Source organism: Tauraco erythrolophus, chromosome 26 (genome assembly GCF_009769465.1).
Source record: "Tauraco erythrolophus isolate bTauEry1 chromosome 26, bTauEry1.pri, whole genome shotgun sequence".
NCBI classification, from domain to species: Eukaryota; Metazoa; Chordata; class Aves; order Musophagiformes; family Musophagidae; genus Tauraco; species Tauraco erythrolophus.
Window position 1 is genome coordinate 4,714,677 of NC_141490.1, and position 24,175 is coordinate 4,738,851.

At 43.4% G+C, this 24,175-nt stretch overlaps 2 protein-coding genes across 2 annotated transcripts in view; one reads left to right on the top strand and one right to left on the bottom strand.

Annotated features, from left to right (window-relative positions):
* Positions 1-14,792, top strand: part of NCAPD3 (non-SMC condensin II complex subunit D3) — a 28,938-nt gene extending 14,146 nt beyond the window's left edge. Inside the window, exons 17-35 of the mRNA XM_086626791.1 lie at positions 667-858; positions 1,202-1,299; positions 1,427-1,542; positions 2,956-3,063; positions 3,597-3,711; positions 3,807-3,914; positions 4,918-5,156; positions 5,892-5,971; positions 7,196-7,333; positions 7,654-7,787; positions 7,936-8,135; positions 8,741-8,851; positions 9,267-9,425; positions 10,196-10,365; positions 10,603-10,742; positions 10,869-10,946; positions 13,834-13,908; positions 14,011-14,071; positions 14,164-14,792. Coding sequence (XP_086482917.1) covers positions 667-858; positions 1,202-1,299; positions 1,427-1,542; positions 2,956-3,063; positions 3,597-3,711; positions 3,807-3,914; positions 4,918-5,156; positions 5,892-5,971; positions 7,196-7,333; positions 7,654-7,787; positions 7,936-8,135; positions 8,741-8,851; positions 9,267-9,425; positions 10,196-10,365; positions 10,603-10,742; positions 10,869-10,946; positions 13,834-13,908; positions 14,011-14,071; positions 14,164-14,275 — 2,434 coding nt within the window. The 3' untranslated portion in view covers positions 14,276-14,792. The remainder of the gene's footprint in view (positions 1-666; positions 859-1,201; positions 1,300-1,426; positions 1,543-2,955; positions 3,064-3,596; positions 3,712-3,806; positions 3,915-4,917; positions 5,157-5,891; positions 5,972-7,195; positions 7,334-7,653; positions 7,788-7,935; positions 8,136-8,740; positions 8,852-9,266; positions 9,426-10,195; positions 10,366-10,602; positions 10,743-10,868; positions 10,947-13,833; positions 13,909-14,010; positions 14,072-14,163) is intronic.
* Positions 14,793-18,461: 3,669 nt separating this feature from the next.
* Positions 18,462-23,867, bottom strand: JAM3 (junctional adhesion molecule 3). Its single transcript, XM_009982766.2, has 8 exons — positions 23,759-23,867; positions 22,774-22,887; positions 21,780-21,932; positions 21,344-21,546; positions 20,899-20,998; positions 20,421-20,550; positions 19,146-19,200; positions 18,462-18,497 (listed from the first exon to the last, which is right to left on the bottom strand). Exons 1-8 carry the CDS (start codon positions 23,865-23,867, stop codon positions 18,462-18,464), a joined length of 900 nt encoding a protein of 299 aa, XP_009981068.1.
* Positions 23,868-24,175: the final 308 nt, after the last annotated feature.

The following is a 24,175-nucleotide window of genomic DNA, read 5'->3' on the forward strand; positions in this document are numbered from 1 at the left end:
ATGACAAGGACACAACATTGATTAAAGACAGCTGTATGTTTATTAGTCAACAGGGCATAATAGCTCAGGAATAGAAAATGAGTTACTGGTTGTGCTGCCTTGCCAATCTGTGAAACTGTCGATGTACTAATTTGGGCTATTTCTTAACATAGTTTGTAAATTCATGGCACCTTCTTCTTCATGACCTTAGAGTACTTTGTAGCTTGATGAATCTCAGAAGTCTTTCAACCTGAAGTAGGTAACTAGAGCTAAATAGAAAAGCGAGCAACTTCTAGTGCCTTAACATTACTGTGTCCTGTCCCGTTATGGGTATTCAATAACAACTACTAGAAAGTCTTTGTTACAGGTGGCTGAAATTGTATTTTCTTGGTGTGTTGTGGTATCAGTTGGACCTTCTATCTTACTGACACACAGCACTGTATCCATGCTTGTATGCCAGGTCTGTAGTGCATCAGTTATGAACCGAAAGACTGCAAGTATTGCTGGGAAAGTACATAGTAGAAATCCTGGCGTGTTCTGAGCAGTGGGAACGCCAAGCAATAGCAGCTTTGTTGTGTTGCCCAGTGTATGCTGGATAGGGATGTTGGATTTTATTGCCAGTGTCTAAGCCCTAGTGTTTTGTTTACGCCTCCTTTAACTTGCTTTTCTTTTCTTTCTTCCTTGTAGCCGTTACTTGAGCAAAGCTTTTCATGTGTGGTCCAGGCAGAATAAGTTCACCTCCACTTTCATTAATAGTATCATGTCTCATGTGGAAACAGAGCATGCTGTACCTGCTTGGATGTTGCTTTCTAAGGTGGCAGGTTCTTCACCCAAGCTGGATTATTCCAAGATCATTGAATCCTGGGACAATGTCAGCAGGTATGTGTGTGCTTTGAACTCCATCCTCCATTCTGCAAGAAAGAGATGGGGGCGAAGGGGAGGACCAAAGCAAGTGAGCACTTTCTGTCCTTCCACAGGCAGATTGCTGTTGAGCTGCTTAGATCACAGTTGTTTATTCAGGCAATTGGTCCTGCAGCTAGGAGGCAAGCCATGGCCTGCAGATTTGTGCAGTAACCCACTCTTACCTTAAGCTTTTTGAGTTCTCATTCGGTTTGACGGGTCTGCCTTAATAATGCATATCCCAGATGAAAGGATTTTTCTGCTGCGATTTGGTGTTGTTCCTTATCATTAATGTTGGTTTGTCTGTTCTGCTGCTTTTCAGGCAGCAGGACACGAGGACTGATACTTCAGGACATATACTGTGTGTCATCGGTCATGTTGCAAAGCACCTTCCGAAAAGCACCTGTGAGAGGCTGATTGGTGAGTGGCCCCGAGGAACTGCAGAGGGGAAGGCAGGGTTCATGCCTCCCATCTTAACAGTTATTTCCCCGTAAGCAGTTGATAAGCTTAGAAAATGCTCATTTTATGTGTGTGATCTGGTTTTCAGATAATATCAAGTGCTGGCTGAGGGAGTCTCAGTGTCCCTTGGAGGTGATTAGCCCAGCTGTAGAAACTCTGCAGAAGCTCTGCCATGCGTATGCAGATGTGCCGGAGGAGGCACAGGTGTGACTTAAAATATATCTTTCAAAATAGCTTGTTTAACACTTAGGAGGGCTGTCTCTTGAAGGGAGCTTCAGTCTCCAGTCTGTCAGTTGATTAGCTCTCGGAACAAAGAGGATCTGACTCCAGCAACTCATGCTCAGCTCTCTTACTCGCTTTACTGCGGTTGGGCTGGAGAACATTCTGTAGCTAAGGATGGACTTGGGAGAAACCTTCTTTCTTCAGAAGGTTTTCCCTACCACCACCCACCCCCCACCTGAAATACCTTGTGTTTGCCTTCTGTCAAAGTTTACAGAATTCCTAAAGAAGACCTATTGCTGTGCCTTATGATATCGGCTGTTTCTCAGGCGTGGTCCAGTTCAAAGCTATAGATTTATGCTATAAGCTTTGATTATTCTGTGTCAGAGCTCCTGTAGATACACATATTTTCTAGACCTCTTTCTTGGGACCAAATGGGGAGTTAATAACACATCATTTGCACATTTCTCTTTTCTGCTTCTGTTTGTTTTATGCCATCGCTTTGTTCCACTCCTGTAGTGAAAGTGGGCTATCTTTTGCCAGTAAAATAGAGACTCAGCCTGAGCACAGTCACAAGGAAGATAAAACTGATGCAGGTCTCTCTTGCTGATGATTTATTTGTGTGTGTGTGTGTGTTACATTTCTCTTTCAGTATTGATGACAACTATTTTATAATAGGCATCCCCATTAAGTTTACTAAATAGTACGCAAAACTGCACACTCTGTGCTTCAGAAGCCAGGGTGGATTGCTGGTTTCTGTTTTTTTCAAACTGACAGTCAGAAAATCCTCCCTTATAGGTATAGTCATCACAGGATGTTGGCTTACAATCAAATACAGATGTTCCTGTACATTGGTCACTTTAGCAGTTCTGACAGCTTAGCTGCCGCACATATATGTACTTGGTTTCTTATGTTACCAGTTTTAGATGGCAGAAAAAGAGAAATGATGCTTTACTTTGATCACAATCTGGTAGATTATTAGCTTTTTTGTTTCTCCTCTACCCCTTGGAATTCACATCGTGTTTTCATTTGAATGGAACTGCGTTTTCCAAACAACATTTAGAAATACACACAGACAACCTCAAATGTATTGGATATACATGAAACAGTCACCTAAATCCTTTTTGTTTAAATCTGTGTGATTTCTATAATGAGGTAAACTTAGGCCTGTGGATCATTAAAAGCCAGGTTCTCCAAGGTGTTTTGACACTTGCACGCATCCTTTGATGTGCAGGGAGAATTTTAAAGCTCTGAGTCACTGATTGATTTCAATAGGACCTAGATTATTAAAAGCATATAAGGACTTTCAGATCAGGGATTCATGTGTGGACAGATATCACAGCTCCGTTTTGTTTAATTAATTAAGTGCTGAATTAATTTTGTTTAATTATGGAACAGGAGCTGCTCAACCAGGTGTGTGGAGATTTAGTATCCACCTGCGAAAGCTATATTTCGAATGTAGTCCTCAAAGAGGATGGAGCAGAGCAGCTGCAAGAAGATCTCTTGGTAAGTTGGTTCCCCTTCACAGATCGGTCAAAGGATGTAGGTGTACTTGAAATTGGTGTTCCTTAGAGAGGAGGAGGAGGATACATAGGAGGATGCTGATGTGCACACCTTGTGTGTAAGCTGGTAATGAAATCTGGTATTTATGGGCCTGGGAGCATACAACAGTTTTATACATAATCAATTGCTTTAAGGATATGATACTCCATATGTTTTCAATAAAATGACACGTTTTTTCCTTGCTTTTCCTCTCATGCTTCTTAGATGAGCTGTTTGGGAAATAAGTCTGTAAAATGCATAGAATCCTCTAAGGAGTATTTCAATATTATCCGTAGATGTGCGGGGTTTATATTATATCAAACACATACACACCATTTCTGTTTCAAAGCTTCACCTTCTGTTCTCTAGTCACTGTCTTCTTGAAAGGACTGAGGGAATTTTAAGTTGGTTTTGGAGAAGTAGCCTACTGACTCCTGCTGACTTAATTTGCAGCTCAGCTGTTGCCTTTTGACGGCAGTGTTGCTTTTTCTCTGTAGGTGAGACACCTCTTCATCTTGGGTGAGGCTGCACAGCTGTGTCCAGCCAAAGTGGAGAAACGCATCTTTCTTCTGATTCAGTCCATTCTGGCTTCTTCTGTCAACGAGGACCAATGTGAGGCACTCTTCTTACTGCCTTTAGTTTTGTGTTTACAGACAACGCTGTGGACGGGAAAAGCGTGTTTTCATTCCTGACCTGTTCTTTCCTAGTATCTAGTTGTCCAGATGGTGAGGAAATTCCAGCTTCTCAGCCACTGTCCCAATTCAGAGGATCAGCCATGCCTCCAGTGGTCAGAGCTCATGCATTCATTACTCTAGGTAAGTGCCATCCCGCAGTAGAAGCGTGTATCCAGTTCTCTGCCTTTCTGGTTAAAGTTCTGGTCAAAAGCTGTGTCAGTCGTAACGGATAGCCACAGCTCTCAGTGTTTGCATTGCCTCAGCTCATAGCTTTTAGCAACGCCAATATCCATGGTAACTAGTTGCATGAAGCATAAAAATGCTGCCGTCTATGTGACTGCTTCTCAAGGTGGTTAATGTCTTAATAGTGATAAATAATTAGCAACGTCCTTCAGAATTGTACTGTACTTCTGCTCACAGTTGGTTGCTGTCTGGCTGAAGGATCATCTTACCTGTAGTAAGGTGCTCAACAGAGGATGAAGGAAACTTGGTGCTTTTGGTGCAGATTAGAGCAGAATGACTGCACGTAGCTAGTTGTTGTCCTCAGTAAGAACAAAGAGCTGCTTTGGTAGAAGCCTGGTCAACTCTGCATCTCCAGTATTATGGAGAGTACTAAGTGAAAGTTCTGGTTTTGTAGTACCTCTGTGGTTAGGAAGAAGTCTCTTCTCTTGCAGATAGATAGTGGTATTCTTTCCTTAACTGCTTTGGGAAGCTTAATACTTTTGTACAGAACTTATGAACAGCTAGGGAGAAGTAATGTTACAATGCAGGCTATTTTATTTTAAGTTGGTTTAGTGATGCTGTTAGAGGTGGGTGTCTCCCTGCTATGCTTATGACAGCTGGGGCTGTTCTTTTTAGCTGCTTTGAATAATACCCTGTACACGGAAATAGTTCTCTGTGCAGGAGGGAATTTGGCATAGAGACCCACACTATAGGTCTAAGAGGAGTTTGAAAGAACTCCTTGAAGTATCATTTCTTTGAGACATCATGCAGATTGCTCATCAAGCATCTTGTTTATTCCTCTGTTTACTTCCTGATTCCTTTCTTGGCTCACACTGGGCTCAAAGGAGGCAGTAAGCTGGGCTGTGGTGGTTGGGAAGAAGACTATATTCACAGCACTGACAGTCTCGTCCCTGTTTCACAGGTAAATTGTGTTTACAGCATGAGGATCTGGCAAAGAAATGCATTGCAGCTTTAGCTCGAGAACTGGAGGTGTCACACGATGTGGCTGTTCGCAATAATGTCGTCATCGTTATGTGTGATCTGTGTATCCGCTACACATCCATGGTGGACAGATACATTCCCAACGTTTCCTTGTGTCTGAAGGACCCGGATCCCTTCATCCGTAAGCAGACGCTGATCATGCTTACCAACCTTCTGCAGGTAAACAGAGGTCCTAAGCATGTATCTGACAACCCACTGGAAGTACCTCTGTTGTGTACTGGTAGCCTGACCAGTGGGTGGATTGCTTGTACCTCGATTAATCTACGCTTACAAGAAGACTTTAAACTATGTCTTTTGTTATCGCTTTGTTTTGCTAGCCAGGCAGAAATCATATCAAGGACATTTAGCACAGTGGGATAATGAGATTGTTTTTAGTCAATGGTTTCCTCTTTTCTTGTCTTCCCTTGGTTTCTTTGAATTCCCTTCTATTTCACTCCTATATGAATGAATATAACAAGCATCACAGCACCTTTTTCTCCTACTGTCTCTGCTGATTGTTGTAAAGATGGAAATGTTGAGAGGCTGAAGATGTTCACCCTCCCAGTGTTCATATGAATCCAACCAAACCAGATTTGGAGTGCATTTGGCTCTGAGAACAGTGTGGAAGGGCCTTGGTATGGGAGAACAGATTTTTCATGGTTCTGCTTTTTTATTCATACTCATGGTAAACCTAGATGCTTGCTGCTGTGGCATTTATGCTGTTTAAAACACCCTCTAGAAATTGTCTGCTTGAGGTTTATTTTGTATACCTCCAGCTGAAGTTGTACTGCTTGCTCATTTGCCTGATGTACATTCTGCTAAGCTCCATCAGATGTTGTCCTGACTACAGACTGAAGGTTCACTAGGTTTTTCCTGATTTGGGTGGGTAATTTATTGTCTGCCAATTTCTTACAGGAGGAGTTTGTGAAATGGAAAGACTGTCTCTTCTTCCGTTTCATCAGTGTCTTGGTGGATCCAAATCCAGATATTGCCAGGTAACATAGTCAATAACGAAGGAACCTTCAACATGTGGAGGAAAATTTCAGTGAGAGAGCAGATGATTCTCCCGTTAATCTCTTTGCTCCTACAGTTGTTCATGCTTTAGGGCCTGCAGTGGTAGCGAAGGAGTGGTGAACCTCTTTCCAAGTCAGTTGAAGGTCTCACGGTAGCGAGCTGTGTGTTCTTGGCTGTCTTCAAAACATGCAGCTCTGCTCTATTTTTTGACTCTCAGTTATCCAGAAAATAAGGAATTTTTGAAACAAGCCTTTATGAAATCTCTCTCATGGTTTTCTAATAGGCTCTGTCTTGAGTACTGGTTTAGTTTTAGGAATGGGATTAAATATTCTCTTTTTTCTTACATGGCATGCCTTGTTTTTTTAAACCTTCTACCACGTTTTGTAATACTTTGACGTGTAAGAGGAATTATGCACACTGGCTTTAAGTGCATCTTTATAAAATTTTTGTAGGTTTCAAAGTCTCAAACTGCTCTGTTGTGTGAGAAATGAGTGGGGCAGGTTCCTCTACAGACGGTAGATTGTGCAGGGATGCTGGATGCAGAGGAGGCTTTGACAGCTTGCTACTTGCTTCTGTCTGAAACAGTCCATCTGAAGATTGGTGCTTCCAGGGCCATCAACCTATCATTGCCTACTAGGGCATATTCACACTTTCTTTTCTCTTCAGCGAGTTTTTAATATGTAAAAATGTCTTTCCAGTAGATGGTGACATTGCAACATCATGTTCCCAGAGCTTTAGCTAGCGAACATGGTGCTATTTCTCTGGGAGCCCTTTTCTTTGCATCTGCATTCAGTGACTGCCTCCAGACAAAACCACGTTCTTCAGGTCTAGAATTGACATGCAGCTCTCACAGAACTTTTGGTGATTAACTTTTTGCAAAGTACCGTAAGTGTCTCAGCCACAGTGGAACTGATGTTATTGAAATAATGGAACTTCTGTGCCTGGATTCAAGTTCAAATTTATTTCTGTTTGTTTATTTTAATGGCAAAAAAAATAAAGTAGTATTGTGGATGCCGAAAACATCTCTTTCTGGACGAAAAAAGGCTTAAAGTCCTTGTTCAAGCCCAGATGGAGTTGGGCAAAAATGTGGTATTGAGGGAGACTTGGCAGAGGAAAACCATCCTCCTGATTTATGGCTTGTGACTCTACACCGTGTTTCAGGGGTGGCTTTTAGAAGCTAAGTTGGTTCTTTTCTTCCTTTCCAGGTTTGGAGAGTTCTGCTTGGTACATCTCTTGCTGAAGAGGAATCCCACAATGTTCTCCCAACACTTCATTGAGTGCATCTTCCATTTCAATAGCTATGAGAAACACGAGAAGTACAACAGGTTCCCCCAGAGCACGCGGTCAGTTGAGCACATTCGTGTCTCCTGTTGCTAAATGATGGGCTGTCTGGCCATGCAGCCAAGTGCTCATGGCACTTATAATTAATGTATGCAGGAGAGGGGAAACAGCTAGGGGAAACTGTTAAATTTAGTGTCCTGCCTTCCCTGTGACACTTCTGAGAGGACTTCTGCATGCAATTCATGGGAGCGTGTGGTATCCTAGCATGTTTATGGGTCTTGAAAGTGACATACAAATACTCCTTGCTGATTTAAAGTCCTATTATTTCTGTGAGTTCGCATAATGTGGCTGGGCCCTTGTAAAATGCCTTGCTTTACCACAGGGCAAAGGATCTCTTCTCTCTGAAGGGAAAAGACAACAAAGAAAAAAGGATGCGTATCTACAAGTTCCTGCTAGACCACTTTACAGATGAGCAGAGGTTCAGCATTACAACGAAGATCAGCCACAGCATCCTAGGTGAGGGTCTGTCTTTAAAAAATCTGGCAGACAAAGAACTTGTGCCTATATAAAACCATTAGGCTCTCAATCCAGCCGTGTTATCTAACTGTCTTTACTGGCACTGCTGTTTCCAGTGAAATACCTATTTCTTCCGCATGTGTTCCAGCATGCTTTGTGGATAAGGTCCTTCCATTGGACCTGGAAGCCAGTGAGCTGCTCTCGGATACATTTGCAGTCCTTAGCTGCAAAGAAATCAAGCTTTCGACTATGAGATCAAAACCCGATGAAGACATTCAGCCTGATGAAGATGAAATGGCAATGGCCAACGCTGTCATGCAGGCAGCACAAAAAAAGCTCATCTCACAGGTGAACAGCCCTTGGTGTGGTGTGGGAAGAGGGCTGGCCACTGTACTGGAAGGAATTTTACCTTTCTGCGGCGGAGAAACTTGTGGAAAAATTATCGCAGTAACATAGCGGCGCCGATGCCATACTGTGCCTGTAGGCTGTTATTCAGGCTCTGTAGGTCCACGAAGATCTGAGGGCACCTGTGGAAGCACTGCATGTTGAGAAAACAAAACATTAAGGCTAGGTTTGTGAAGGTTGCTTGTACTTGAGGGGTCAGCTGGAGTGATCAGAAATTCATTTTCCTCTGAAGTCAGTGAAGCTATGCTAGGCTAAATGAGTTGCACAGATCTCTTATTGGTAAAGCATGTGAGCGTAACAATGTGTTTTGGTATGCCTTTTGGCAATTCGCCTTCCATGTGAGAACTGACTGACTTAGTGATGTGTCTTAAAAGACTCTACTTAGGTTAAAAGCCTATGAACACGGGTGCAGCATAAGAGCAAGCTTAATTGCAGCAATTCCCTTGCTATAGAGTGGTAACTCCTCTTACTTAGGTCACTCGTCTAACCACGGAGTGGCTTCTCCTTTATTGCATCGAGTTAACTGTTCATGCCTTGTTCAAACAAAGGTTCAAAAGAAGAACTTCGTAGAAAACATCATCCCAATAATCACATCACTGAAGTCTTTGATGGAGCAGAAGAGGATCCCAGCTCTTAGGGACCTTATGAACTATCTACGGGTAAGGGGAAGTGTTTTCTTGTTGTTTTTCTCTTTCCCTTCCTTGAGTTAATGTGTTAAATGTGCGACCAGTAATGGAACGAACAGCCTTCTTAGAAGGAAATTCAGAAGGCATATGATGTTGTGACACTGCCACTGTGTTAAATAACGTAGGAGGCGGAGGGATTTTAGATGAGGATCTCGCAGTGTGTTACGTGTGAGCCTCCTCAGTGGAACGTGGGCAGAAAGCTTGAATGCTGGAAAGCTTTTTCATGTTCTGAAGTACAAATTGGAATCGAAACTCTTAGTCTGTTAAAAACACCTCTGCGCTACCAACTGGTATTTCCTTTTGCACTTAAGCAGCTGTGATCTGAATGGAGACATGAATCAGTAAGGAGAGATTTCTGAAAGAGTTTAAACATTCCTTATTGCTCCAGGAAATGATGCAAGATTACCGAAATGAAATCAAAGACTTCTTTGCTGTGGACAAGCAGCTGGCAGCCGAGCTGGAGTATGATATGAAGAAATATGAAGAGCAGCTGGCCAGGGAGAAGGAGTCAGACCAAGAGCAGGTCTCGGCAGCGCAGGCAGAGGTTGTTGGTACCATTAACTCTGGACACGTACTGTCTCCTCTACTAAAAGTTTGTGTACGCGTAACACCCAGACTGTATGTTTGTGGATCTTGTTACAGCCCTTTTAACAGAATGGTTCTGTAATGTTCTTGTACCTCTTTGCATTTGCTGGCAGAAGCTTTGGTTTCAGAGTCATTTAATACTCTTAGAATGACAACAAAAATTGTCGTTCGCCAAAGAGAAGCAGCAAACGATTAACGTAAAAAGAATTCAATTTAAAGGGAAAACCAAGTCTAATTCGCCACTGGCTGTGCTTACACGTCATATTGCTCTCTCTTCCCAGAGTGATAAACAGGTCAAAAAGAAAAGAGTTCGTTTTGTCTGACTTTAGGTGTATACAGAGTAGAAACTTATATCTGTCCTAGCCATGCAGATCCTCTTTTAAAGTCAATGTAAAGAAATAAGTGCTTGGGCCAGCGGTCCTGAACTATTTTAGATACCTACCTTAAGATGAGATGACTTCTACCCTGGAAGTACCTTTCTCTCTCTGCTGACTTTGAAGAGCACCTATCTATAGACCTCTAAACTAGGACATATGTATCCCATTAAGACTTCCTATTTGCTGCTTGTTAAAATTTTGGCCAGTAAGTTCTTTCTCCCTAGCACCCTTTACATCTGTCATGCAAAGGGCAGTTCTTACTCACACAGCATGTAGTTCTAAGTGTCTTGTATCTAGAGTTTTCTACATTTGTATCCGTTGTTTGACATATGATCTTTTCTCCTTTTTTCTGTAGCAAACTCCATCTTTGGAGGCAGCTGTACCTTCTGGTGGCTGGAATAATAATGCTCAGTCTCCTGTAAGCAGGAGACACTCCTTGCCACCTGGATCAAGTGCTTCCTCTGTGCCTTCTGAGTTTACTACACCAAGCACTGATGTTCTGAAACAGCCGTTACTCGGCCACAGGTAGGAGTTTCTGTTTATGTTACGAGTTGCGATATTCTGCAGGGCTATTGCTTTGCTTCTCCACTCCTTACCTAGTGGTATCAAAGTCACCAGTGTTGCAGCATAATCTCTCCTACATTTGGTGTTAAAGATCATAAGAGATTGGGAGAGGACAGGTCTCTCGTTGTTACATGCATCTCCTCTGGGCTTGCAGAAGGAAGTCACTTCACTGCTTTTGTCATGTTTTTTGCCCTGTAGGCCACCATCCTTGAGCACACTTGCCATCCTGAACTCTGCCAAGAAAGCAATGCAAGCCAGAAGCAAGCAGCGCAGCAAGAGTGCCGGGGAAAGTTTGTCGGCTGTATCACTTCCATCAAGCACAGCTAGCAGTAAGCGAGGTAGGAAGCTTGCTGCAAACTGGTCTGGAATTGGACTAGATCTAGTTGACACAGCCTGATTGCTAGACCCTTTAGGTCTCTGAGTGAATACATTTCTGTTCTTAATTATTTCCTTGTTATTTCCAGTATCCTTTCAAAGCCTCATTCAACAGTCTGCCGGAGAAAATGTTTCTGTGATGGGCCGCGCAAACAGCACACCAGAACGTAAGCATAATCCACAGGAACCCCTTCCAATTTGGGCTGAGCACGAGTTCCCTGAGAGGTAGCAATGCATGGCTACCCTAACAAGCAGAGAAAATTAGTCATTGAGAGCTATAGATTATTTATTTATCTAAATGGTTGTAGTAAGCAAGAACCTTTCTGAAATTGAAGGTCTCAGATGAATGATGTACCTGGGAAAGGACAGTCCAATAGGGTCTCTGTGTGCATGTCACAGGGTGTTACAGTATTGAGTCAGTGCAGGAGAGCATTTCTTTTGGGCTGCTGAAGTAACAGAGCTACTGCCCTTTCTTCCTCATTAACCCTGGGATGCCAAGGAGGCACGTTGTTGTGGTTCCTTAGCAGCATGCATTGCCTGAAGTGCACAAGATTCTGTTGCACTGAGACACTTGCTGTCCTTAACTCTGAAAGCATTTTTAGACTGAAACAGACCTCTGCTGCAGAGGGAAATACTCAATACTTTTCAGCTCTAAGATAGGGGGTTCCTGTTGTCCAAACAAAGGATGTCAGGTGAGCTATGACCTGCTTCTAGAGCAGGCAGTGAGCTGTGACAATTGCAAGAGAACACAGAGATCTTCTTAAGTGGGATTAGTAACTGCACAGTCATTTCTGAGTGTGTGTGTGTTCTACCCTAAGAACTGAACTGAGCATTGGAGAAGAAATGATGTGGTTTTTTGACTCTGCTGTGAAAATTCAAGTAAAAACACACAGAGAAGAATCTCTAATACACAAATTGTGACAGTCTGTTGTGCTTATGTCTATTGCAGCTGAATTGCCATCTCACAAAACCTGACCTTTACAAAGTTGGGTTTTGTTGGAATGCATTCTGACAGCCCCGCAGCATTCTGCAGTGTCCCTTTCTCCAAGCGCAGGAGGCAGTTAGAGCGAAACACAAATGGAGCCGAGTTCCAGCAGCAGATTCCCTTCCTTTATGTCAATTCGCTGCTGAACTCCTGTAGGGCATCTCCAATGCAGTGGAATTGTGGGTGTGGTTTAACACCCTCACGCGCTCTGGAGACAGCTCCAGTTAAGGTGGGAGTGTAGGTGAGCGTCTGACAGGTCATCTGCCATTAGGCAGTTGTGGATTGTTGCGGGGAAGGGTCGGTGTTCCAGAAGCACAGGTATCTGACTGCACTCTTTGCTTGTATCTGTGCAAACACCTGACCTGCATGCACACAGGAGAGCAAACAACACGTGGCTGATAAGGCAGTCTGCAAATACCTGACATCCGTGAGCAGGCAGGAGCAAACCAGCGGCAGTGATGTGCATCCACTGGAAAATCTGACCCTTCTCTTCCCTGTATGCTCCGCTGTTTGGCTAGATTTGTCTGCCTCGATGTTTCTCTTTGCTGCCTGAGCAACAAGCAATGATCTTTGTGCAAAAAAAAAAAAAAAATAGGGGCATGTTTTTAGAGAGCAGAAATCTTTAAGCGCCATATCTGTGTCTGGAAGCTCGCACGGCTGTTTCTCTTAAGGACCATATGGTGAAAAAGGAGGAAGAACGTTAATCTGCAGTGGTACCAGGGCTGAATTCCTACTTTGCTTCGAGGCAGCACGTGTCCTTCAGCAGGGAGACAAACTGTACAGAGCAGTATCATCGCTTCAGTTAGCGTGTGTTGAGCCATCTGCATGGTAGCGCTGGGTCTCGCAGGCTGATAGACAATCAAAATAAAACATTTTTATTTCTCTGGTATAACATTCTAAAGCTATTGGAGATGCAGTCTTTGTAAACCATTTTGTACTTAAGAACAGCTGTCTCTTCTCTCTACCTTATTCGACTGTTCTGGCTGTCACTCTCTCCCCTGCTGTCTTTGGGTGTCCTCAACTCCTGCTCCTTAATTTGAGAACGCCTAAGTGCATCTGGGCAAGTGTGGATTGCTTCACTGTGGTGCATAAACACATGCTGTGAAGATACCACCTTTGATTTGATTGCATGGGAAGCTCTACTTGATGACAGTTCTCGACCATTTGCTTCCTCCCTCCCTTCCTTTCACATCAACTTCTCATTAACCAAGGTAACTTGTTAAGGCACACACTGCACAAAGTCAGGACACTTGCAGGTCTGTCCTGAGAGATGCCGAGGCCAGCTAAGGCAGATGGATCAAGTTGGGCTTCCACTACAAGCCTCAGTGATTCCCTTCCAGGATAGGGAAGTAGTTCAAGAGCAAACCCAGTTAGTCTGTAGGGAGAAGTCCTTTTAGCAGAGTTTCCAACTCCTGCCCTGTAAAGCACTTTCTGCCTTAATTCCTTGTGAAAGATTCTGGGAAACATGAGCATAAAACAGAGCACTGAGTAAAGTAAAATCTGAATATTGTGACATCTCTCCTGAGATAAATGGTAGGAAGGAGACAGCTGACAACTATGGACTATTCAGTCAAACTAAATTCTGCCTAGCTTCCTTGTCAAGTGATTCCCCCTGTCTGGCTGCTGGTAGTTCCTCACGGAAGGGCTGTTCAGGTCCTTTGTCGGTCTTCAGAGGCCCCCTGTTCTGCCTTGATATGCAAAGCAACTCATCTGAATCTAGCTCGTTGTTGGGAAAGATGGCAAAGCCTCAGTGGAAGGTGTGGCTCTTCCACCTTGGTAGGACAAGGAGGCATGTGGCTGAGGTCCCACATTTAAATTAATTTCCTCTACATACAAGGAAGGCTGTAAGTCTGGAGTATGAAGCTGATGTGCACAGATGGCCCATCAGATGCAGCATAAAGTTTTGAGGCTGAATGGGAGACACTGATATCTGCTGGGCTGGAAAAGAGACGTGTATGTGCTTGCAATTAACTGGGTATACTTACTCTGTGACACTTAAGCCTTCTACAGCATGCCTTGCCCTCTGGCTATGTCACAAGCTGACTGCTAATGTGTGCTTTTTCTTTCAGAGACCATTAATGACTTGACTTTTGGTGCTGGGGTCAGTTGCATCAGCTTGACGCACACACCCGGTTCAGCTACAGGCAAGTTATCTTTGTGGTTCTAACTCGAGGGGGGAGAAAAACCCCAAATGATCATATCTGTGGCATTTTTTTAAAATATGAAAATACATGCATTATTTGCAGAGAAGAAAGAGGCTGAGAACGAGCCAAGAGATATTATCTGTTTGACATCACTGGAGAAACCGTAAGTTCAACACAGGTCTGAAACAGCAATCACAGTGGGAAAGACTGGTAAAGTGCTTTAAAATCAATGGTCATTCTGCTTCCTCCTTCTAGCCTGTCCCTGCCACGGGAGTGGAAAGTAGAATCCCCAGCAAGGAAAAAAAGCAGCCAGCGCGTCCCTCTGAGACGGTCCCAGCGCAGAACTCCACTGAAACCAGACAACTGACCCTTTCATTGAACTGTTGTACAGAGTTGTCACGTTGCCTGAAGTCTGTCCTGTTCCTCTCTCGTTGTGCATCATTGTGGGCACACGTCCTTCCTTCCTTGTCTGTTCTTCCTTGGTTTTTACATGAAGCTGTCTAGAACAGGGGCATACAAAGCCTGCGTTAACACGTGTGTGTTACAAGCTGCCGCTGTTGACAAAGCTCACTGGAGTGCTGGAAAGCTGCAGTATAAAGGGAGGCTTGCTCTCCACTCACAGGATGTATAATTTGTCCATTTGGAAAAGTAAGAGCATAATGTTACCACAAGCTTAGCAATAAACGCAATTTATCGCAGCTTGCAGGGAAGTGAGTGGCTCAGCTTATTCACTCGATCCTTCATTGTCCCTCTTGGTTATATACTGGAGTTGCTTTAATTTGAACAAAGGTAAAACAGCTTGTCACTGCCACACCCCCAAATCTGGTAATTGCACACTACATCACCTCTTATTTGTTGTGCAAACTCCTGTGTGTATGAACAGGCTTAATGTTCTTTTATATGGAATATTTCCATTCTTGAACTATGTTATTTCCAACTATTAACATTTTATGAAAATAAATGGTTACAGAATTAATTCCACCCACAGCTTCTCCTCTCTTCTTGATCTGACAGAGAAATTATTTTTTTCTATAGATTTCTACAGCCTCAAAGTCTCTTCTACTGTGTCGCTGGTATCTTAGGCACTCAGTTCAATTAATGTTGGACCCAGCAGCTTTTAAATATAGACTTTTACTTGACTGCAAGCAGGATATGAGTAATTCACTAAAATCAAGATTGGTAAGTCATATGCATAGCTTTCTGCTCTGTGCAGCTCACTCGTTTGTCGTAAACACGCTGTGTAAATGCTGGAATATGACCATTCCTGAGCCTCTCTGAGGCTGTGTTAACCTAACTGAAGTTTTTCTGTTGGTAACTTCTATTACAGAGCTCTTGCCCTAGATTTCATTCAAACTTGAAAATGGAATCTGTTTCATTCATGCTGGTTTGTCTTATTCAGGCATGAACAACAGAAACGGAGTAAGCTGTTCTGCACAAGTGGAAACAAAGAGGCTGAGTGTGCTTTAGCCACAGCCCTTCCAGAGGCACTTACCTCCTGCACCGGAATCCCATAATTTGCCCTCGCTTGTCCTATTCTGTTTTAGGATCAGAACAACCTTTAAGTAAAGTTAAACTTTATTTTCAAAATCGAAGTCAAAACTGGGAAACGGGACATAGGGAATGGCTTTAGCTTAAGCAACCGTCAGTTATGGCCACATCCATTTATTTAGTACCTTCTCTCCTGCCTTAAAATATTATTTAACCACTTGGAATGGTAAATTGGGATAGTTTATTTCCTAATTTGTGCTTTTCCAGTTTTTGTTCTGTCCTTGAGCAGTACTGAGATGAGCCCTGTTAGCATTAATGTGTCTTCTCTAGAGAAGAACCAGGGATAGACAAATGCCCAAGAAGAAACTGATAAACAGCAACAGACCTTGGACATTCTGTAACCTTCAGCCCGATACAAGTAACCGAGTGCTCTGACAGAACAGACCTTCCCTTATTTCACTGAATTGAAATAAGTCTCCAATAACATGGCTGTTTAAAAAACAAAACCAAACAAAAAACCCTACAAGAATGCTTTATAGCTTGGTATTTATGTAAAACATTCTTGGCAAAGTTAAACGTAATACATTAGTACAAACCTGAATATTATTCACCATAATACAATGAATTCCATCAGTTGGATCTCATGAGCTGTATCGGGGGATCATCTCCCCTTCTCTCGTTAGAAATGCCACTGTCACATTTTAGAACTGAAAAACAAGTCGTGATTCTTAGCTTGCTGGCTTTTCACGTGAAGGCTGCCTTTGGCTCATGGTGAGACTGTAGATTGTGCTCCCATAGTGCCCAGAGCTACCCTGATTCCAACCTTTTCTTTCTCTCCCTTCTTACAGGTATCCTAAAAGCAGCATAGAAAAGGAGTAGTGGATATACAGAAGGTGCAAAGGAATGTTACGCTCACTACTGTCACAATGATGAGAGGCAGCGTGCAGCCAGTGAACAGTACTGTGTGGCTTGGCTGAAGAGCATGTCTTAAGAAGGTAACCATAATGTAGCTGCAAGATAGCAGTGGTAACATCCGAGTTACACAGAGAACGTGTGGCTATTGCTGCCCCATCCTTATTTTTACTTTCATGAGCAAAAGGAAAAGGGGTAACACTTTGTTTAGGCAAAACAAATGCAGCAATGGCATGTCCAGCGAGGCCCCTAGGAAACAAAGCAGATTAATGCAGAAGACTAAAAAATAACACTGACAGTCCAAATCGTCAAGTATCCAAAATACTGTATACAGGAAAAGTTAAGACAACTCAATCCATATTGGAAATACAAGAACACTAAATTATGCTACATTAAAAAAAATTCTTAAACCACAGCACAGTTCTAGTGTTGCATCCACATCTTGCAGTCTTATATCACCCAATGCTGTTCAACACTATCAGCATATATGTTTGAGAAACACGTTTCCAATTATTCTCTCTAAAGCCAAGAGAACTAATTTTTCTTTTTTTTTTTTTTTTCCATTTTTCTTTTACCACCTAGAGAAAAGTTGCAACTGACACTACAAAAGTGCTTTTGTATTGAGCTTTTGCTTTCCCAGCTCCAGAAACAGTTGCCTTGGCTATGCAGTTTAAACCTGTAAAGTTGCCATAGCTGTCACACTGTGTTAGTGCTTTAGGGAACTTGCAGAGGGGTAGCAAACATGGAAGTCACTCTGTCACCTTGTTGGAACTGCATCCAAAAAGCCATCCCTGGATATTTCTTGCAACACCAAAAACCAAAGTGTTGGTCACTGGCAAGAACAGTAAATTTTATATATAAAAAAGCTGACAGCTCCTGCCATAAATTTACAAAAACTATCCCTGAGTGACTCTGTTCTGTGTCTGGTAAGACCTCTTGTGACAAGGAAATTGCTCAAGTTAGCTTAAGAGGAAAGAGATGCTGTTCCACCTGCAGTTTTTTATTACACTTTGCAATAATACTGATATGCTCTGGCAGTGCCATACTATAGCAATGTTTGAGCTCCTCTCTGTAGCTTAAAAAGTAAAAAAATAGCTACATTGCTTAAACACTGCTGGCATCATGTATTTACACTTTAAATAGAAATGTTACCTTTTCTGAAGTAATCAAAATATATCTTTGCAAAAAATTTAGAATGGGGGATTTTACAAAATAAATGGAGAAGGTAAAAAAGCTTGAAGATATCTCAGTACCTTTTATGGCAATCTCAGCCCATGTTTAAAGTATTTGGCTTTAATTTTCCTGAAAGGGATGTCTTAGCACTAGGTTCTCTGCCTCCACTGTAAGCCTCTTTAGAACACCAAAAGACACAAGAGGCAAGCCTGCTTTGTGCAGATTAGGATGAGGGGTTACCTGCGTGCAATGAGTTTTCTACAAAGCCGTGAACAGCAGCAATCCTTCTGGCCTGATGCTGCCCGTGTTTCACGTTAAACGGAGTAACGAGAAAGCAGTAACTTTCCAACAGGGCTGAGAACATTAGTTGTGTTTGCTGTATCGGTATCTGTCCCCGGAGGCTGTTCAGATACCCCGTTCTGCACCTGAGCAGTCAGAGTCAAAAGCACAAAACTATCACAAATGTGTAAAAAGTCACCAGCCAGGCCTGGGCAACAAGCTGCTGAGAGGAAGACTCCCCCTTGCATGGATAAATCTTATTCTTTGAAGTCCATCTATTGCCGTATCAGCACCTTTTTTGTCTACTAGTAATTTGTACTAGTAATGTCTACTACACGTTTACCTAACGCTGGTTGGTTTGCACATTGTGGCTGTGTCCCTGCAGCACAAATAGAAGGCAATTCCACGAACTTCCACAGCCCAGTCTCTTGGGAAGTATTAAAACGCTTTCTTAGTCCAAGGACAGGTTTAGGTGATCCTGTTGGTATCTCCGGAGGCAGGGGAGACGCAAGTTGGGCAGTGAGGAGTTACTTTAAACTTTGGCAAAGAAAAAAAAGATATACAGATAGCTAGCTATCAAGTTCTTGTGTGTTCCAAACTCTTCCAAGCGCACTTAATTCATCCTTTGCTCTTGCTTTGAGTTCCTGGAGGAGGTATTTTCACACTTGCTTTTGCTGGTTTGCAAATATTCTTTTGGCGTCTTAAATGACAAACGAAGACTTGTGTCTGAAGTCACCCTGCAACAAAACAGTTCTGGATGTATGAGGGATCTCGTGGCTTTCCAGGCAACTCTTTGTTCCTGTTGCCCCCAAGCACAACATGCCTGTGAAAGGTAGGTCTGATCTGTACAGCTTCTGGCATTCGGACTAGGGAGCACCCCCTTCCAGCCAGTAAGGAGAGGGGGACTCCAGTCGTACTGGCCGAGTTGCTCCCTCTCTTACTGTCCTCCTCCCGTACCACGGCATGGCAGGGGACTTTCTCATTCCCTCTTGGGTATCTCTGCTAATAGGGAGAGGCTTTTTCTGATCTTAAGCTTAGTGATCTATTCAAATCCCAAAATGCAATTTCTCTTGTAAAAGCATCATGGCCTGCCCACTTAATCCAATGAAACTCATCCTAAGGGGGTCAAGCCATAAGATAACTGAGACAGAGCAGAGCTGCGTTTGATAGCTCTGGGCATCAGTCACTTACGGCAACTTACACTGTTCATCATTGCTACGGAAATGACTCAGCCTTCGCCCTTCTGTTTTCTCTCTCTTCTACATCCTTGCTCCTGAGTGGTACCCACTCTAACAAAATCTATAGGCCCTAAAAAACCTAGCAGTCCTCTGCCCACCCTCTTCCTCTCCTAAACAGAGAGATGTTAAATGCAGACCATTTGTTACCTCATCATCTGTCCGGATATAGTTAACGCCATCGGGTTTTGCTGGAGTCTTGTAGCTGAAATAAAGGAAAAGATCTCATTTCTGGGACAAGAAGAATGCAGGATTTTGGAGGGGAGGTGCTGAGAAAGACGAACATGAGGAAGAGCAGCGGAACGAAAAGAAGGCAGAGAGAAACGCTGCTCGTTGCGCAAACGATAGATCTGTGCTTATTCTGTCATTCGTCATGACCGGGATTTTTTCTAAATTCCCCTTCGGCGCAGGGTAAAAAAGTTGCTGTGTGTTTCCACAAGACTAACTCTGCAAAGAGATTAACCGATTCTTTTCGGGCTCTTCTGCTCTGTTCCCTGTGCACTACCTTTCCGTGGGCCTCCTGCATTGTTTCCTGCAGCAATTACAAAGTTCATTTTAAACCTTTGCTGCAAGACGCCTTCAGCCTTTTCCTTAGTTATAAGGAAGCACCACTTGTTTGCGATCCCATAGGAATTCAGAATTTATGTACGACTGTCAAGTCCAGTGTATGCTAAGCCTCAGCTGCATTTAAATAGGGTATTTGGAGCTTTTTCCAAAAACCAAACCAAACCAAAAAAGACAGGACTTCTGTTGAAAAGCAACATTTAACATGGAACAAATCTATCTGGCGAGAATCTGGGATTTACATATATTATCTCTTCTACGGATTCTTTAAGGATATCAAGGCTTGTTTCTGATGCTAACGCTGCTGGTTTTAACATTTTAATGTGCATTCTAAAATGGTTGTTTTTAATCCCAAATTTAGGTTCTCACAACTAGTGAGATTTCCTGCAGAGAGCCTACTCTTCTGCATATATTTCCTATGCATGTCCTGGCGCTTCAAACTAATTGTGCTGTGAGCTCTGTTCATTAAATTGTAGACCTCATTATGCCAACAGCACATCACCTAATGGACAAACACCTGTAGGCTTTTAATTGTGCTGGTCCCCCCTTCCTGGGCAAAGTATGAAGCCAGCAGAGCACAGCTATCGTTCCCCTGTCTGGTTTTGGCAGCAAACACAAGAGGAGCCAGACCAAAATTCTCCCTTAGGAAATAAACCTTCACCATGGTGCAGGGTTTACAGTGGGGAATTGGATACTTCCAAAACAGGGTTGGCCTGTAGTCTTTGGTAGGGACTAGGAAGAAATATGTCCAAGTCAGGCACTGAAATACATTTTAGGCACCAATTTCTGGCACCTTTCAGACTACTTGATGGTATCTGTGGGCGCAGGGCTTGTACAAGAACACTCTGAATCCCAGCTTACCTTTCCCCACTCTCTTTGCTGTTGGCAAAGTAACCCCTTCTGTAGGCACAGCAGATACCAAGGGTGATGAGCACCAAAACTGCTAGGACCACCAGGACTCCGCCAATTATCCCACCAATATTGAGGTCATCTGGCCAAGAGAGAAGACATCATCCAGTATTTCTTTAAGGCAGTAGCAATATTCTAGCTTTACATACACTAAAATGACATCTCTCAAATATTTTAAGCAAACACAAATAATTCATAGGGAATTAGTGAGTCCCTGATTCCCAGACTAAAACTGTTCATGAATCTGAACAGTGTTTTAATGTTTCCCTGAATTTTTAGTTGGGTTTTTTTTATTAGTTCCTGTGTTTGGGGCTACGAGAAAGCAGGAAAGATTTAATGCTCTAGGATGTCCTCCTTCTTTCCCTATGGTGATGACTATTTATGGTGATATATTAATCAGCATCGACAAAAAGTATGTAGAGCCACTCACAGACTTCCATCTCCTGCTCCTCACACTTGGCAAAGCCAGCATCGTTTGTTGCTATGCAGGAGTAACGGCCTGTGTCGCCTTTGTGCACGGCATGGAAAACCTGGTGAAGAGAAAAGGAGGGGAGCAGGACGTGAGAGGCAGAAGGTACTGTGAGGGTATAAGCATGCATAAGCAACTCTCCATTGCCCAGGCTTCCTGGTAGGCTGTGGGACATCTTCCTTCTCTCTTTCTTAAAAGGCAAGGAGTATCAGCAGTGATCAAAACCAAACAGCTAGGGTAATATCTTCTTCCACCATTGATCTTCCCTTTCCCAAGTCACCCAGATCCTACAGCACCTAACCTTCTTCAAATAACAGCTTCCTTGAAAGCCATGCAATGACTTTTTTCTTTTACAAGCAACCTTAAAAATAACCTGTCCAGCGAAACAAGTCTGTAAGGGCATTACCAGAGTGCCTGTGGCAGGGTTCAAGGTGTAGGAGGAATTGTGGAATTTGGCATTCGATTTCGTGTCTGGTGATAAAGGTTCACTGTTGCGGTACCAGCTGTAAGTGGACTTTGGGTAACCTTCATTCTCGTGGCAGTGAAGAGAGGCTGTCTTGCCAACGGGCACGGCTTTAGGCACGGTGCATCTAGGAGTCATAGGTTTCACTGTGGGAAAGACACAAACCATGTGAATGGCACTGCTGAGTAGAACTAAATAATTTGTGACATACCCTCCAAGGCGGCTGTGCTACAAAGGTATCAAAACTTTCTATTTCCAGCTGGTTTTAAACAACATTTTCCAGAGTTTGTTGAGTGCCACTCTTTTGACTCTGGAGAGACTCACAGCCTCCCCTGTTAGCTAGCAGTGCTTGCAGAGGTATCTGGGTTTGAAGTGATACCTTGGACTGTGAGCTGGATATTAATCTCATCTATGGTCTTAGTATCAGAAGGTGCTGCCACTTCGCAGCGGTACGTGGCAGTGTCCATCCGGGTGGTGTTTTTAATCACCAGCGATGTCCGGCTCAGAATTTCTGCACGAGTTGCAAAGTCTCCTGAGACAGAGGAAAGAAAGAGAAAAAAATTAAGGGTAGTCACACAAACTCATTTCAGGTGTCTGAACGAAGTGGTTGATCTTGGACTCGTTCCAGAGTCAAGGGAACCACCTAAAAGGAAGTTGATGCTTGAAAGTTAAGAGCTTTCCTTTCACCAGTGGCCACAAAGGAAACGAGCACTGCTAACCATGTAGGAGGGTGAACTGGAAAGCACCTCCTCAAATCTCAAAAACTGTGGCAAAACTGGATTTCCAAGACTGGAAGTCTTGTGGCTGTTGGTCCCACCTAAAGTGTTGGAGTAATTCCAGATGGAGTCAAGCTATAGTGGCAGTCCTGTGTTTGAGTTTCACCATCAAGCCAAAGAGTCTGCTTCTGATCACGTGCTCCTAGGATGCTGCAAATCACTGTGCTACCTCAGCAGTAGGCATTGACAGCTCCAGACAGAGATCCCTTCTGAAGTGGAGGTGGAGCCCTCAGCTGTCATACAGAAAGACAGGAGGGGTCAGTGTCTGCTCCTGAGAGCTCAGACACCCAGTGACTATGCAAAGACCAACGGGTGCTGGAGAAGGGAATCTGTAGCATTTGCTTTCTTACCCAAGAAGTATCTCCTACATAGGATCTCACTCCAGCTCTTTGTGGCTCCCTACTATGAACTGTCAAGAGTGAGGGCAGAGAGCACAGAACATCCTGCTCTCTCCATCTTGCACTTTCACTGCTGAACTCGAGTTCCAGAAGAAAGCAGCAAGACAGTCGGAGGTCCTGCCTTTTCCAGACTTGTTTGTTCTCAGTTGTATTGTTTCTGAGGCTGTTTTGGAAGTCTAAGAACAATGAATATTCATACCCTGCATTTTATTGTCAAAAAATACGTAAGAGGTTTCGCCATTTTGGATTTTCTTCCACTCGATTCTGGGATCTGGTGTTACGGTGGATTTAATGATGCAGGACAGTTCAACACCTAGCAGGAGAAATAAAAGAAATACAGATTAATAAGAAGCAGCTGTGTTTTTTCTCTGCTTTAAGCAGTCTTGCACAGTGTTTTATTAGGAGATGCTGCCCACAAAGCAAAGCCTTCTCTTTCATCTGCCTCACAAACAGAAACACTGCTGGGTTCCAGGAGCTATTGGGGAAGATGGATTTTGGCCAGCAAAAATAATAGCTGAACAGATATCAACTATGGAGAGAAATGAACACACTGTTCTCTACAGGCTCTAACTTATGGCAAACAAGACCTTACGACAGGGTGAGTCCACAGCACTGTCTTGCTGCTAATCAGGGCCCACAACATGAGTCAGGGATGCAGAATCTCCCTGGGTGGTGTCTGGTAATGTTCTGAGGGCTGCGATGCCTGGGGATAAATTCAGCAAACCCACTCCCCTTTGAAGCAGGCATTGTCATCTCCTCTCCTCTACAGAAGAAGGCATCGCAGCAGGGTCGAGAGGTGCCTTACCCAGGATCACATTGCACGTCTGTAGCACAGCCAAGGTAAAACAGAAATTTCCCGACCTCCTTTTCACTATATTAATTGCAAGGCAACTGCATTTCCTCCTTTTGGGATCCAGTTCAAAAAAGCACTTAGGCAGACACTTTGCAACGCCAACGGCTTGCAGGGGACTTCAATAAACCATTGCAATCAAGGACTTCACCAAACAGGGAGAGATACAGACATAATTCTTAAGCACTCCTCTGAATCTTAGGCTCTCGGTAGTCCTGCCTCCTCCCAGACACCAGATCCCATGAGCAATAAGCAGAATTTTTCTCAATTGTTGGGACTGATGCAAAGCCCCAGGCAGAGGGCAGTGCAGCCAGCGGGCCCCCGCAGCACTCACTCTGGAATTCCTGCACCACCGGCTTGGTGTTGCTGGATGTCAGTTCCACAGCCAAGAGTCTGCAGCCTGGAAAAACAAACAGGAGGTAATAAGAAATAGCACAGCTCATAAGTCACCCAGTTAGAAACGCACTGCCTGCTGAGAAATCTTCTGAGCCAGGCACAAGGACTAACTTCCCTAGATAAAACCTATTCCTGGCTACTAACGCCGCTCCGGCAAAGTTTATTTAGGAGTTGTGGCATAAATACAGGAAAACAGAATTGTTAGAAGTAGCAATTAAAGAGGAGGATTAACATAACAGCACAAAAAACAGTGCCAGAACAAGCCATTTCTTTGTGCCTTATGCTTATTTAGATGGTAAAGGAACTCTTACTCTGATAACGCAAGAGTGAAAGTATGGTTTTGCAAATTAATTTG

Bases quoted from the DNA above. Each gene is read 5' to 3' on its own strand.
- JAM3 (XM_009982766.2), bottom strand. From the start codon at position 23,867: ATGAGCTGTGCTATTTCTTATTACCTCCTGTTTGTTTTTCCAGGCTGC. The intron at 21,933-22,773 runs GTATGAATATTC...CCTCTGTCTCAG, and splicing joins TTTTGACAATAAAATGCAGG to GAGACTTTGCAACTCGTGCA. The intron at 18,498-19,145 runs GTAACAAATGGT...GTTTTGTTGCAG, and splicing joins ATATCCGGACAGATGATGAG to GGTGACTTCAGACACAAGTC.